Consider the following 16,780-nt stretch of genomic DNA (forward strand, 5'->3'; position numbering starts at 1 on the left):
AACCCTTAACTTCTCTGCATTGGCTCCTTGGTGGAAGAGTGGTAAGGGTGGGCAATGAGGGTCAAGTGACTTGCCCAGGGTCACACAGCTGGGAAGTGTCTGAGGCCAGATTTGAACCTAGGACCTCCTGTCTCTAGGCCTGACTCTCACTCCACTGAGCTACCCAGCTGCCCATTGGCTTATGTTTTAAAAAGATTTTTTGCAATTTCTTTTAGAAATTGAAATGCCTTTCTTTTTCGTGGAAATATTTTCTGTAGTATGGCATGTTGATATTTACCTATTGCCTCTCTTGTGGGCAATAGGAATTTTAAAATTACTCTTGCCATTTATTCAGAGATTTAGAATTGCCATTGTTGTGAACATCACTTCCCATCAGGTAGGAAATTGTAGAATTAAAGCATTATATTTCCTAATTTAAATTTTGGGGATGTATGTGAGTGCATGTTGTATTGCGTTTTTGACATGCTTTCACATCTAATATTCCCTTTTCCCCCATCTTTATTTTTCATATTTTTGTATTATACTTTTATCATTTTTTTACTGCTTCCTCATTCATAGATAGTTCTGTATTTTTATGGTATTTTTATGTTTTTTAGTTTTATAATCATTTTATCTCGTAAAGATTTCTTTTTAACTTACTTTCTGCTGTAGTAACAGCTTGTAAGACAGAAGAGTGGAAGGGCTATGCAACTGGGGGTCGAGTGACTTGCTCAGTCACACAGCCAGAAAGTGTCTGAGGTCAGATTTGAACTCAGGGCCTCCCAACTCTAGACCTGGCTTTCTATCCTCTGTGTCTTTTAGCTGTCCCTTTTTATTAGACTTAATAAAAATGCTCATTTTAACTTGGACAATGGCAAATGACTATAAATCACAGAATGTGAAAGCAACTTTTTTTTTTCTTTAAGGATTTTGAGTTACTGGAATACATTTTACCAAGGCAGATTAGGAGTTCCCAAGATTTTAAGAGATTAAACAATTAACTTGAATATAATTTTGCCTAAAATATGTTATTTAAAAACATTTATTTTATATATCTGTGAGTATGTGTGTGTATGTGATTAAAACTGATTTCATGATTATGGTGAATTTCTAGCAAGCAACTTAGAGCAAGGGTTCTTTTGTTGTTTAGTCATTTCAGTTGCATCAGATTCTTCATGACCCCTTTTGGATTTTTCTAGACAGAAATATTGGAGTGGTTTGTCATTTCCTTTTCCAGCTCAATTTACAGATGAGGAACTGAGGTTAACAGGGTTGTGACTTGCCCAGGGTCACTACTGTCTGAGGTCCAATTTGAACCTGGGAAGAGGACTCTTCTTCACTACAAGCTCAGAACTATCCACTTGACTTCATAGCTGCTTGAGGGGAAAAAATTATATTTTTATTTTATTATTTTGCTTTACAATTTATATGTATTTTATTTTGTGTATTTGAAAACATTATTCTGAGGAGGATCTATAATTTTTCATCAGACAGCAGAAGGTTCCATAACTTATGAAAGGTTAAGAACTCCTTTCTTAAAAATAGCCTAGGACAGTGAGAGTTAAGTTACTTTTCTAGAACGTGTCAGATATGGTCCTTGAAAGCAGGTCTTCTTGACTCCAAGGCCAGTTCTCTTATCTATTCCACTGTGCTGGCCTCTCTGTTTTATAAATATTCTTTAATACTTTTATTTCTGGATCACATCAACATTATGTAGAAAAAGAAATCTAAACTATCTTTAAGTAGACCATTAGAGTTCTTGCTTAATCTTCCCTTTTGGATAGTTAATTTGATTTGATTATCTCTTTTAACAGGGTTTTGACTCTGGGAGGAGGACTGCCTCATTTGGAGCACCTTAATCTATCTGGTTGTCTTACTGTAACTGGTGCTGGCCTCCAGGATTTGGTTTCAGCATGTCCTTCTCTAAATGATGAACACTTTTACTACTGTGACAACATTAACGGTAATGTTTCTTTTTTTGTGTGTGTGATAATTTTGAGATTATCAATTGAAAATTGTGCTTTAAAAATACTAGTATTTATGCTTAATTGCATTAGCTATCTTTTCATCAGGATATCTTTTTTAATTTCAAATTGATTTCTTTATATTTTGATAAATTTAATAGTTGCATTAACATTTACTAGTGTCTTCCAAGGTAAGTTTTATTTGTGAATACTTATTTTATTGAAGCATATGATAATTTAAATATTCAAATTGGTGAATGGAAGTATTTGCAATTTAATTGGTTGCAAAAGGTTTAGAAATATCTGGAGCATGGTGGAACCTGAATTTCTATTTCCTAGTTATTTCTGTGTTCCTCTTATCATTTACTATTATTAACCCCATTGCCTCTAGGAGCTGCCATAATTTTATTCCTAAGCCGAGTTATACTAGGATGCATATTTGAAAAAAAAAGTATAGTAGAACAGAATTTAGAGTAAAAAGGAGCCTTAAAGATCGCCTAATAGAATTACTGTGCTTTACATATGAAGAAACAATCTAAAAGAGGTAAAGGGGTCTCATTTCTACCAGTTATCCAAGTACAGTGAGGATTCATATCATCATTATCTTTTTCCTTGATCAGTGGACAACCTTTTCAGGAACTATTTTAAATCTTTGGAAGTAGGAGTTCACAAGGTAGAAACTTTGCTGACTATTTGAGGGTGCTTCAGTTTAGAGAGCAGATAAATCTGTCCTAGAGGCCACCTTATAAATTCTATTGATTCATCCTTGCTCTTTGGACAATGGGCTTGATTATAGAAATGGGTAATGGTGGTGTTGTAATCTCGGTTTAAGATGCCTAAATTCCCTGAGATTACTCTGGCGTTAATAAAAATCTTTAAGGGACCCTTGATTAGTTAATTCTTTCTACTAGAAGGTATTTTTTAAGATTTGGAGGACCACTAGGGTAGCTTTAATTGTTTCAGTCTGTTAATATGGCAAACATCCAGGATCATCCTAGTGACATTTTAAAACATTACTATAAAGTTCAACGTGTAGCTTAAGGTGAAAAAATAACATCCAAATGCAAGTAAAAACAAAAAAGGCATGCCAATTTGCTGCACCATAAATTTCTGCTTAAAGACCACCCTCAGGTCCTCCTTTTCCCACCTATCTCCTCCCTCGCCCCACCAAAAAAAGAAAGGTAAGGAAGGAAGAAAAACAGGTAGTGATTTCAATTTGAAAATAACTTAGAAATGGATTGACTTCCTACATGGATGGAGGAAGTGCTTTGTTGTTTTTCCTCAGGGCAAAAATTACCAACTCACTTTAGGAAAATAAGAAAAAGAACTCTTGTTTAAATATAGACATAGAAAAATTAGGAGTCAGGTCCTTTATTTCTGGGACCACTTCAACAGTATTCGGGTCATAGCTAGATTGTGGTAGGAGAAACCTTTTTATATCAATAGTAATAAACTAAAGAGTACTTCTTTTTGCCATATTGTGTTTGGTCTAAGGTTGTCAAACTGGAAAGAGAGATGAATAGGCACCTTGGACTCTTGTTAGATGAAGATGAAATTTTGAAATTTGGAACCTGTTGAACTTATTGTAACTCTAAAACAGCAGTGAAAATGGTTTTGATATTAAAATAATTGTATAGTCATCAGAAATTAAAAGATCCCTTGGTTTTTAAAGTCTAATACTATTGTACTAGTGTTTTAAAATTCCATGTAACTTTTTTTTTTAAACCCTTAACTTCTGTGTATTGGCTCCTAGGTGGGAGAGTGGTAAGGGTGGGCAATGGGGGTCAAGTGACTTGCCCAGGGTCACACAGCTAGGAAGTGTCTGAGGCCGAATTTGAACCCAAGACCTCCCGTCTCTAGGCCTGACTCAATCCACTGAGCTACCCAGCTGCCTCTCCATGTAACTTTTAAAGGAGAATAGACGTTTTAATTTTTTCCTACTTTAAAAAAGAGGCAGACTGTAAAGAATAGAAATTTAAAGCAACCACTGATATCATCATTTGCATAGATATGTTGATGTGTTTATAGAACATTATTTATAAATATATCTTATTTACAAAGTTCAGCAAATTAGGAATTTATGCTTGTGAAGTCTATAGTGATTTAAATGATGTTTATGATAATAAAATGTTTCTGTGCTTTTATTACGTTTAGATACCTAGTATGTGTAAGATATCAAGATACAAAGAAGCATATAATACTGATCTTTGCTCTCAAGATTATAATATAGAAAGGATAGAAAAAAAGTACAAATAACTGTTTTATTGGACAGTGAACTAAATGTAAAAAAGGGAGATCAGTTTTTACTTTCAGAGTATAGCAGGAAGGGGTGAAGTAAAGCCTCATTGAAAAGGTGACATCTGATTTGGGCCTGCAATAAAAATAGCCTACATATATAGTATTCTAAGTTTTTCAACCCTCAGCACAGATTTGCGAGGGAAGATGCTACACCTGATGTTAATTTTATTTTAACATCATTAACATTTGAGTACTAAATGCACATTTGAAGTCAAAAGACCCTGAAGTTTGAATCCTAGCTTGACCACTTAACTCCCTATATGGTCTTGGACAAATCACCTAATATCTCTTATTTTCAACTTTCTTATCTGTAAAATGATATATAACCTATAGGGTCCCATAGAACACTTGATTTGTGATCTTATGACTGCTCAGTCACTCATCAAGTAAGTTTCAGAAAATGAATGACTGAAAAAGCATTGAGCCTATTTTTATGGCAGACATTATCTTCTGTGCTGGGATAAAAATATGAAAGTGAGCCAGTCTTTACTCTTAGTTTTGTAAAGAAAGACAAAACATGGAGGGATGGTGACCAAAGAAAAGAAAGTTTTGTTTTTAATACAGTAATGAGTGGTATCATAGGGTAATTATCATTCTTTTTTTTAGAAGCAGTGATAATATTAATCTTGATTATTCTTCCAAAGTAAGAGGTTAAAAAACAAGACTGAGCTGAGTTAGGGGGCAGTTTGGAAGGAATTAGGGGACAAAATGATGAATGAAACATGTTCTTCAGGGTATCAGTGGGCCGTAAAGTTGGGTGAAAGATATATCTTTATTTCTGTAGCCTTTACTAGATTGTCCAAGGGGTGGAGATACAAAAGAAATGATTACCTGGATAGGTTAAATAAGTTTGTACTAAACAGGATAGCTCTTTCCTGGGATGAGAGTTCAAAAACTGAGAGGATTAAACTTTCTCAGGAAGTGGGCATGATCTATGAAGATTTAGTCCATTGGGCACTTTTTCGGATGCAGTGTCTGAGTAGATGAGGGACAAAATTTCAAACTATGTTTTCTTGACACCAAATCCATTACTTTTTGTGCTATGCAGTGCTGCTTCTTTAAATCTAGGTGTGTAGGTTGGAGATAGATTGTAGAACGGGGTAGGGAACATACATTAAAGTGCCTGTCAAGATTTAATAGTTTACTTAGTGTACGTTGGGGAGCCAATGAAGGTTTTCAAGTAGAGGAATATTATCATAGTAGTACATTAGGAAGATTACTTGGTCAAAGATACTACAGTATGACTGAAAAGAAGGGAATAATAGAATGGAAGCCCAAAGACTAGTTAGTATAGTAATACATTTTAGATATTTAGGCAAGAAATGTGAATACTGAAGTTGTAAATACTAAATAATTTTTAATTACCTAGATAAAAAAGGTATATTGATATAATGATTCTATTAATTTGGTCAGTCTTGGAGGAGGCAATTAGCCAGGTATGATAAAAATCTTAATTTGTCTTTTTAGTTACATATATTTATATATGTATATATAAACACATTAGAAACCTAAAGTCATCTAGTTAGAACCTTAACATGTAATAACTTTTCCCTTGGAGAAATCAGAAGCTTATTTTGAAATTTACTCAGAAAAATTTGAAGAATTTCATACCCCAGTTTTGGGTAATTATTGAGAAATACTTCTTACATTTGACAATAGGAGAAATTTAATGGATGGTCCTGCAGAATGACATTTGTTATAAAGGTACATATAGATAGCTTAACTATAGAAGAGTTTTAAAAATATAAGAGTTTTTTAAGTGAACTCTACTTTTTTTCCCCTAGATATTTTTATGGAAGAAATGTTTGTAGTTGAAGGAAAGATCTCATAGAATTATAGAATGTCAGAACTGTATGAGATCTTGAGATCATCCATTTGAACCTATTTATAATATAGATTGAGATATTGAAGTCCAGAGGGTCAAATTGACTTGTTTTGAGTAGATATGTGAAAATAGTTAATAGCATCATAAAATTTAGATTATTATTATAGTATCATCAGATGTAAAATTATAACTTTCTAATATTGTATTTATAAAGGGTACTTTTAACCTTGAGAGTTTAGCTTTTGTGGTATCTGACTGGTTTGAAAAACCTTTTGAGACATTTTAGATGTTACTTTTTAGGGGTCCATTCAGGTGATTTTATCCATGTAGAATGCTCCTACTGATATAGATTAGCAATTTATCTCTAATTCAGCATCTGAGAAGTGAAGCTACTTTCCACAGTCACCCAGCTAGAGAATGTGTCAGAAATCAGACTGGAATCCTGACTCCAATTATGCTTTCTCCCTGAGGCAACCTAATATAGGATTAAATTGGTTTGGATTTGCCTGCTGTTAAAGATTTCAGTTTTAGCTGTAAAGATTGAAAGTTACATTTTATTGACACTTAAGACTTGGTACTTTAAATACACAGAAAAATTTAAAATAACTAACAAAATAAGTGTTTTGAAATCGGGGTTAAACTTTGCTTTTTACACCCTGACAAACATGATTTGAGAAACATGGCAACTCTTCAAAGTTTACACGGAAGCTTGCTTTATAATATTTACCCTTGTAATGTAAACTTGTGTCCTGTTATTCTAGCCAATTTCCCTCAAAGCAATGTTGTGATACAATCTTTTCCTTATGACATTTGGACAATTTGTTTAGTACCTAGTAAGATTTCATTGTACTTATTTAATTTTGTACAGTGTCACAATTATTTACCTTCTAAAAATAGCCACTTGGAATTTAGTGTGGTCTAATAAATAATCATGAATGTAGGCACTGTAATAATTTAGCATAAAGGTTTTTTTTTTTTTAATATTTAAAGTAAAGCCATGCTAGTAAGTATGTTTTTCTGTAGGTTTAAAATAAGATACATGTATTTGAGGAAGTATGCAAAAGATGGAATCTTTGTATTTTTAGACATTAGTATTTTACTAAAGACTTGGGAGGGATGTAATTTCATAAAAATTATTTTTAAAATGATTGAATTAAACCTACACAACTAACTTTTCCTTTTGCCAACAACATTTTTCCTATTGAGGGAAGATGCAGGTTTTATATTATACATCAATGAAATTGATGCTTAAAATGACTAGTGCTTATTTAACATAATGTGAATACTTTCCCCTTCCTGAATGTTAGGTATCAGCACTTGTTAATATTAAATGTATTTGGGGAGCAGGATGTAGGATGGGGAAGAAGAATGACTTTGAAATAGCAAATTGGAATTGGGTATCTACTCCTTGTTATTGTGTGCTAATTTAAAAGCTAATTTGGTTTTCTACATTGTTTCCCTATATGGCAGTTAACAGTCTTTGAACATAAATTCAATTTGATAATGACAAAAAAGTTGTATCTTAAGGCTCACAGTTTCATAATATCCCATTACTTAAAAACACATTTTCCTATTGTTGTAGGATTCTAATTCAATAGTATTTAACTTTCTGTACTTTAAAACAACACTTATTTGCCTTTTAAAATGTGCATAAAATTACAGAAAATTAATTTATAATTTTGGAGGTTAATAGAGCCTTAGATGATTTGCTCTTTTATGTTTTTAATTTAAGTTGAAGAGGAGTAAAGGTAAGTTAAGGTAAGTTCAGATGTATAGCAAAAATTATATAAATGAAATTAGATAAACATCAGCATTCTAATTACAAATTTTGAGGAGCAGTAGTCACATTTGACTTTAGAGTTATTTTCTTTCTAATGATATTTACCCAGTTATTTTTCTCAGAAATTATACTTTACTTTCATGTACTAAAACATTTAAATTAAGTCATATGAACATTTTAGTTTAAAATTTTTAATCACTTAAAATAATTTTATTTTAAAATATTCTAATAATAATGAGCCTTCTAAGACAAGTATTTTAATTATTGTAAATTTTTTATTTGTAATTTTAATTGTAATTATCTTATTTGATAGGAATCTTCATGATAAAAGTATCTAAAAAGGATCATTTTATTTGCTGTGCAGTAAAATACGAGTATACATCTTTTATCAATAATACAATTTAAAAAATTATTTTACTTAAATAGTATATTCATTTCTTTTATCCAATTAGCTTTCCCTTATGGGATGTTCTACATTGATAGTTTACTGATTTCGATCTCCTTAAACATTTTTATTATATCTTAATGGTCTCTATACTTTAAATTCTTGTGACTCTTGGGTATAGAACTACTTCTCTTTGTTCAGCATAGCCCAACCTTAGTGTGAAAAGCAGTACTTGTTTCTAATCATTGCTTTAACCATTTTGTTTTCTCTTTTTTGCCCCTCTGTCAGAGCAATTAGGGAAAATCAAGTCATGAGCTGCCAACACATTCATGTATTACAAGAACTTTTTTGCCAGATGGCTATGCTATTGATGACAGTTGATTTTTTTTTTTTTTAGATGATGAAGATGCCCGAGATTACAATTTATCCTGACAAATCCTATTTTTCTTATTTTGACAGTTTCAAATTTAGTGAGGGGAGGGAGAGAACATTGGATTTGGTGTAGCTCTACTCTTTAGTTGTGTCCTCGAGCATGTCGTTTAATGTCTCTGAACCCCAGTTTCTTTAAATGTGAGATGGTTGTATTAGATGATTCGTAAGTTCTAGGTTCTTGATCCTTTCATTTTATGACATCGCACTCTTATTTTTTGCTTGAAAAGAAGCTCTTTGAAACTCAAAATACTTCCCCTCTTTCCAAGAAGCTTTGAGAGGGACAATTCTTAAATCATTTTAGAGAGAATAGTTGATTTTGAACATTAAATGTGTTATCAAGAGAGTTTAAAAATGGGTGACAGTCCAGCTCTTCACAGTGATTTCACTGTTTTATTTGACATGAATTCTCACAAGTACTGGGCATATTCAAACATAAACACTTGAACGGAGTTTTGATTTTAGTTAATGGATTTCAAGAAGCAGAATTGATGAAGGAAAACATTCTAGACATTGGGGAACAGCCTGTGCATAGGCAGAGAGGCAGGAGATATGATATTTAGTGGCAACAGTAAGGAGACATTTTTGTCTGGGAACATAGAGTATATGAGAGGAAGTAATTACACTTCAGTCTAGAAAGAGGAACTAGAGCCATATTCTAAGGGCTTTAAATTCTGGACTTGAGAGTTTAAATTTTATTATACATGCCAAAGGGAACCCCTGAAATGTCTTGAGCAATTGAGTAACATGGTCCTATATGTGCGTTATGAATATTAATTCTGTTAAAAATTTGTGGAGGATGTTTTGGAGAAGATTATTAGAGGTGGGAAATCTATTAGGCTGTTATACTGGTTCAGGGGAGAAGTGATGAAGGCCTTAATCTTTTTCATGTTTGTGGTATCAGTGGAAAGAGGAGGAAAGATGCAAAAACATGTGGAAATGCAATTAGTAAGATGAGAACTGGTCAAAATGAGAGAGTTAGAAAGGTGACAACAAAACCTACTGACCCAGATGATGGGAGGGGTGGGTTAATGGTGTCCTCAGTAGAAATTGGCAGGGAAGGGTGTATTTTGGGGCGGGGAAGATGATGAGTTCTTTCATGGACATGTTGAACTTAAGTTGCCTTTGAGATATCCAGGTGGAAGTATTCGAGCAATTAATGTGTGGTGGGCTAGAGTTTAAGGGAGTGCTGAAGACTGGATTCATAGATTGGGGGATCATTGGTATAGAAATCATAGTCTAACTCCCAAGAGTAGATGAGATTACCAAGAGAAACCAGTGAGCCCAGGGTCATATTCAGGTATGGAGCAGGGCTTAGGATCATAGATTTAGAGCTAGAAAGAACCTCACAAACTATCTGTTCTCTTCTAGTTATTTTATTTTACAGATAGGAAAGCTGTGGTCCAGAAAGCTTAAAAGACTTGCCCCAAATCACACAACTAACTGATAAATGTTGAATGTCAGAACTGGAATACTAGGACAGGAGCTGAAGGTCTATTCTCTCAAGGATTTAAATTCATTCCCTAGTTTAAATACAAGGTAGGGAGAGAAAGCAGTAGCAGCTAAGAGGGATCAGGACAGAAACAGTATAGCAGGTGGTGCTTGAGTCATTTTTTGAAGGAGTGAGACATTCTCTGAGGCACAAGTGAGGAGGAATGTATTCTTGACACAGGGGATGGCCAGTATGTGCCATGTATGAGGAACAGCAAGAAGGCTTGTCTGTCTGGTCTGCAGAGTAGATGTAGAGAGTGATACACAATCAGACTAGAAACATGGGATGGGGACAGATAGTAAAAGACTTTTAAAAGCTAAACAGTGGCAACAACGTGGTTTGGTGGGTAGAGTGCCAGTCCTGTAGGATCTGAATTCAAAGCTGGCCTCAGATACTGCCTAAATTCATGTGACCCTGGACTAGTAATTTAACCCTAGTTGCCTAGCCCTTGCCCTTCAGAGTTGTTACTAGGACAGAAAGTAAAGGTTAACAAAAAAAAAAAAAAAAAGCTAAATAAAGACATTTTATGGATACACTGGAATTTAAGAACAAGAGTTTCATGGTTAGTACTATATTTAAGGAAAATCACATTGCATTGGTATGTAAAATAGAATGGACTAGTAAGAAAATTGAGGCAGGAAGACCAATTAGGAGAATTATTTTTGAAGTATCTTCCAGCTCATTAATCTAGGCAAGAGGTGATAAGGGACTGAATTAAGATACTGAGTGTGAGATATGAGAAGAGGACATAGTTGAGGATGATTTGAAGGCAGAAATGGCAAGATTTGGCACACTTGAATAAGTGTGCATTGGTGAGAAGTCAATGATAATGTCAAGGTTTTTGACCTAGGAGAGTTGAAGTATAGTGATGCTCCAAGGTTTTGTTTTTTTGGACGTGTAAAATTCCGGATGTTATCAGTTTGAAATGTTTGCTAGATGATTATGTGGGTTAGAACTCATGAGAGAGCCTGGGGTTGGATATATAGATCCAGAAATTATCTATATAGAGATGATAATCAAACCTATAGGAGCTGATGAGGTAAGCAATAATAACTTAACATGGATTTGACATTTTTAAGATTTGTAAAATGCTTGACAAATATAATCTTACTTGATTCTCAAAACTGAAATAGTAGCTATTTATTCCCTTTCATTCACCACTAGTACCAAGGGAGAATGTGGGAGAGGGCTTGGTGACGTCTCCCCTTCCCCTCTTTTTTTTTTTAAATTAAGAAAACTAATTTCTTCTTTGCAAATAGAAGGGCTATCTCTTATCAGAGATTGTAGTAAAAGGAAGAGAGCATTCTGGATATTAAACAGTTTTTAAAGGAAGAGAAGGCAAGAAAAGAGGCAGAGTCCACATTGGATGATCTCAGTTTTCTCTGTACATTTAAAAGATAACATCCTCAGATGAAATGGTGAAGGATCAAAGGTAGAATATATGCAATGTTGGGAGAAAGGAAGGAAGGTTTGGATCAGCTCTGCAGAGTGTGATAGGAGTTATAGAGGAGAAAATGATTACTGTATTAAGGGCTTATTGTGGTTTACTCACATAATTTGTACTGCATATTGGGTTTATTTGTGTTTCTAGCTCTATTTCCTATTTGGTAGCAGGTAAGGACAAGTAAAGGAGGTAGATAATGGGAATAATCCAGGATAGAGGGTTGGTGAGACATAAACAATGATAGAAAAAAAGGTGCAAAGGCTTACAGAGGCATAGGAATGGTGTGAGGTTGAATTGGTTAACTATAAGTAGAGACTGGAGAGAAAGGGAAGTCAGTAGGAATCCTGGCAAAGTACTTAGGGACTGGAGAAATTGGAATTTACTATGGGGACAAAGAAATGGATTTGGATAAATAAAAGAAGTTGGGGAATAATGTGAGGAGATAAGAGGAATATCGGAATCTTTGATCATAGAGGTGGAATATTTGTCAGTTATGGTATAATCCAGGGCATAGCCCTCTCTACTTAAGTAGGTAGTGAGATGAGTAAATTTAGGCACAGAGAGCTTATGGTGCTTGCCTTTTAAGCATGTTTTTTCAGAAAGGATATTTTCTGCTTTTAAAAAACCAGGATTAATTTTCCAAGTTACTTTGTTCATAAAATTTTAGACTTGCTTATCTGGAAAGGCACTGAAAAGGCACTCCTGTAAAAATGTGTAGTTTGTATCTTTTATTAATTAGCATATTTTGACATTCTATTGAAGTGTATGTATTCGTATTTATTTGAATTCCATTGATTGTTTATACTAATAAAATTTCCTATTCTGTGGTTTGAGTTTAATTTCATACTAAACGTGAGAACATGGGATTCCTAGAATAGTGTTTTAATTGCATTCACATATCTGTCACCTAGGTTCTAGTTGTCTTTTATATTGCTTGAGTACTTGAAAGATCAATTACTTCAATGGTATAGGTCAGAGATAACAAATTCATGGCTTGCCAGACTCCAGAACAGATTAATATCCAATTGAGAAATGGTTAAAAATATAAAAATACTCTACACCACAAATGCTCTTAATTTTGTAATTTTCTGAGATGGTATACTACCTGCAGGGATTGTTTCTGTTTTTTTTTTTGTGTGTGTGTGTTTTTTTTTTAATACCACAGATATTGGGAATTTCTTTACTGATAAAGTTTTAACCCTTGCTTTCTTTAGTGGATAGTTTTTCTGAGCTGCCAGTGCTAAAAAATTCACCTTTTTGGCTAATCCTCTAATGAACTCTTCTCCAGACTTAGTTCAATTAGTACCTAGATGACAGAAATGCAGTCCAACATGCAAAAATCTTTTATGTTGGATTTCTTAAAAAGAATGAATATTTTAATATGAATATTTGTGAAGTTCTGAAATTAGGCATGATTTGTAAACATGGATTTTCTTTTTTAAAAAACCCTTACCCTCTGCCTTAGAATTGATACTAAGTATTTGTTGTAAGGCAGAAGATTAGTAAGGGCTAGGCAATTTGGGTTAAATGACTTAGGGTCACACAGCTAAGAAGTGTCTGAGATCAGATTTTTTTTTTATTAACATTTATTAATAATCATTTTTAACATGGTTACATGTTTCATGCTCCTACTTTCCCCTTCACCCCCCGCTCTCCCCCCACCCATGGCCGACGCACATTTCCACTGGTTTTGTCATGTGTCCTTGATCAAGACCTATTTCCAAATTGTTGGTAGTTGCATTGGTGTGGTAATTTCGAGTCCACATCCCCAATCATGTCCACCCCGACCCATGCGTTCAAGCAGTTGCTTTTCTTATATGTTTCCTCTCCTGCAGTCCCTCCTCTGAATGTGGGTAGCATCTTTACCATAAATCCCTCAGAGCTGTCCTGGGTCATTACATTGTTGCTGGTACAGAGTCCATTGCATTCGATTTTACCACAGTATATCAGTCTCTGTGTACAATGTTCTTCTGGCTCTGCTCCTTTCGCTCTGCATCAGTTCCTGGAGGTCTCTCCAGTTCACCTGGAACTCCTCCAGTTTATTATTCCTTTGAGCACAATAGTATTCCATCACCCGCATATACCACAGTTTGTTCAGCCATTCCCCAATTGAAGGACATACCCTCCTTTTCCAGTTTGTTGCCACCACAAAAAGCGCAGCTATAAATATTTTCGTGCAAGTCTGTTTATCTATGATCTCTTTGGGGTACAAACCCAGCAATGGTATGGCTGGATCAAAGGGCAGGCATTCTTTTATAGCCCTTTGAGCATGATTCCAAATTGCCAGCCAGAATGGCTGGATTAGTTCACAACTCCCCCAGCAATGCATTAATGTCCCAATTTTGCCACATCCCCTCCAACATTTGAGATCAGATTTGAATACAGGACCTTTCTGGTCCAGACTTGGTGCTCTATACACTAAGCCCCTGTAAACGTGGCTTTTCAGTGATAACATGTTGAATGAAAATTCATAGAGGTCATCTTAAGAAATTCAAATACTTCTTAAGGAATTACTGTTGCCAATATTTTAGATTGACTTAATAAAAACAACACTCAGCTACTTTTGAATTTTTTGGTTTTGAATGAGATACAATTTAAGGAGGCCTTGATAGTTAAACTGTACTTTGGCACACACCCTCATTTTCTGTTTTTGAAAACTGTCCCATTGATCCACTTACTTTAAAATGTAAATGTCTGAAATGAAACATTTTTGGTGTAATTTCATCTTGAATTTGACTCTTCACGTCATGCCCAAGGGCCTTTACTGAGTGGCTAGGTATCCAGAAAGCCTAGGATAAAGTGTTAACCATATTATGCGTGTTTGATAAAAATGTACTTTACCATAGCCTTATTATTTGTTTTTTAAAGCTGTCACATTGATCCACTTACTTTAAAATATAAACATCTGTAAAGAAACCTTTCTTATGGTAATTAATTATGAACTTGACTCTGCATGCCATGCCCATGGGGCTTTACTTGATTGACTAGGTATATAGAAAGCCTAGGATATTGTGAATGGTTGGTTTTTTGGTAGCTGCTGATTTGTAAATGAATCATAAATCTCATAAGATCTTTGTGCCATTCATCTTACTTTCGTTTTATGAATCATTGCTAATATTAAATGTAAGCCAAATACTTAAAAATTGGATTTATACCATGAGAATTATTAACAGAAATGTTACTTTAAACATTTTAAGTTAAGATGCTGCTATTATATGTGCAAGCTTTATTTTGTTTTTGTTACTGGGGTGTTTATTGCAACTGCTTAATTATACTGTATTTTGTGTGGGGAAAATGAACTAACATTTTTTTTTTATTTGGAAAGTTTGGAATTTAACAAACCTGTTATGACTTATGATCTTGTTTCTTTGGTTTTCTTCTCTCAACCAGGGTGCATAAAATTTTGTTAACTTCTTATTCTTTTTCTCAAACCAACTTTGGAATAAATAGCAAGTCAGACTGTTTTAATATATTCTCTTTTTAAAAGTAAATTTTGTGTTTCTTAGTTATGTAATAATATATAACTTATAAATGCAACTACTTAGCCCTTAAAATACCAGTTATCATAGATTATCCTCAGAGGTTCTTTTAAAAAAAAATTCTTCCTTTCACATTTCTTCTGTTTCCACAGGTCCTCATGCTGAAACCGCCAGTGGATGCCAGAATTTGCAGTGTGGTTTTCGAGCCTGCTGCCGCTCTGGTGAATGACTCTTGACTTCTGATCTTTGTCTACTTTATTTAGCTGAGCAGGCTTCCTTTCATGCACTTTACTTACAGTACACCTCTTGTGTTAACCATCCCTTTTTGAGTGTGACCTATTTTGGCCCCTTCCCAACAACCTCAGAAATTTTCATTCACCAATGAATTGTCCAGTGTTGTATCTCATGCAGATCTCATTTTGTTACAGAACAGGGTTAGGCTTTTTGGTGGGGGTGGGAACAGACTCATCAAATATCTTTTTTAGTGTCGTTTGTTTTTTTAATGACACTTCAGTATACTTTTGATTTTATTTCATTTTTTTGTGTGTGTTATAGAGTATGTGGGACCTACTGTTTTTCTTGAGCTATACAAATAGCATAACAAGCTTAGCAGATCATTTTAAGTTGTTCATCTTTTAGAAGTATTGTTTTTCTAAACCACCCCAAATGGAAATTTAGGGAAACCTATCTTTTTTCCACAGCATTTTCTTTTATTTGACCATATCTATAGAGCCAATATAAATCTACCCAAATACATGATTCTTTAAAAGATTACTATCAAATAAATTGGCTGCTTGGTGAATTAGCTGGTTTAAGCTCTATAAAATATCCACTATATATGAAGTTCCTTCAAAACCCTACAGGTTCCCACCAATGTCCCTAAACCTTCAGGAATGTTGACTCTTGGAAGGGATTTTCAACAGTTTCACAATCATATGAACAAATGTATAAATAAAATCTACTTTGAAGACTTCACTGACTAATATCTGTGTTTTGATTTCATTGTTGGAAGTGAACTTAAAGGTTTATTTTATAGAATAAAATAACTTTTGATTTCCATTAAATGAAGAGTCTGACAAAGCAACCTTTCACATATGTATTTTCTTTTTCTAAATATTTACTATCCAAGATTTTAAATTTTATAAGCTAGTGATATTTGGTTTATCGAGAAAGACATGGGTGAGTGCAGATAGATTATACTGAAAAACTTTTTAAATGTTGAATCTAAAGAAATTTTACATGATTTTGATATTCATGGGAGATCCCTTTTTTGAAAACAAGTATTGTTATTTGACCTCCTATTTCTGTAGTGATGGTAACAGAATGTCAGGAAGATAATTGGAGGTGTGAGATAAGAGACTGTACGGAGATGAGAATCACAGTTCTTAAACTATCCATAACAATTTGACTTTTTGGTATTTTGAAATATAATCATTGATATTAGTTGGTTTGTTTGTTTTTGGACCACGAGAAAATGAGCTCTATACGGGGCAGTTAGGTGGCTCAATGGATTGAGAGTCAGACCCAGAGATGGGAGGTCCTGAGTTCAGATTTGACCTCAGACACTTCTTAACTAAGTGATCCTGGTCAAGTCACTTAACCCCCATTGCCTAGCCGTTGCCACTCTTCTGCCTTGGAACCAATACCCAGTGTTTGGTTCCAAGGTGGAAGGTAAGAGTTTAAAAAAAAAAGAATTGTGCCAGTA

The 16,780-nt window shown here is 34.1% G+C and overlaps 1 protein-coding gene across 2 annotated transcripts in view; it reads left to right on the forward strand.

Moving 5' to 3' along the window:
* The window catches only part of FBXL5 (F-box and leucine rich repeat protein 5), a 54,021-nt gene extending 37,973 nt beyond the window's left edge, over positions 1-16,048 (forward strand). For both annotated transcript variants that reach the window (XM_044680071.1, XM_044680072.1), the window contains exons 10-11: positions 1,794-1,942; positions 15,228-16,048. In XM_044680071.1, coding sequence (XP_044536006.1) covers positions 1,794-1,942; positions 15,228-15,304 — 226 coding nt within the window. In that variant the 3' untranslated portion in view covers positions 15,305-16,048. The remainder of the gene's footprint in view (positions 1-1,793; positions 1,943-15,227) is intronic.
* The last annotated feature ends 732 nt before the right edge of the window (positions 16,049-16,780 follow it).

This window comes from Gracilinanus agilis, chromosome 6 (assembly GCF_016433145.1).
Source record: "Gracilinanus agilis isolate LMUSP501 chromosome 6, AgileGrace, whole genome shotgun sequence".
Taxonomy (NCBI): domain Eukaryota; kingdom Metazoa; phylum Chordata; class Mammalia; order Didelphimorphia; family Didelphidae; genus Gracilinanus; species Gracilinanus agilis.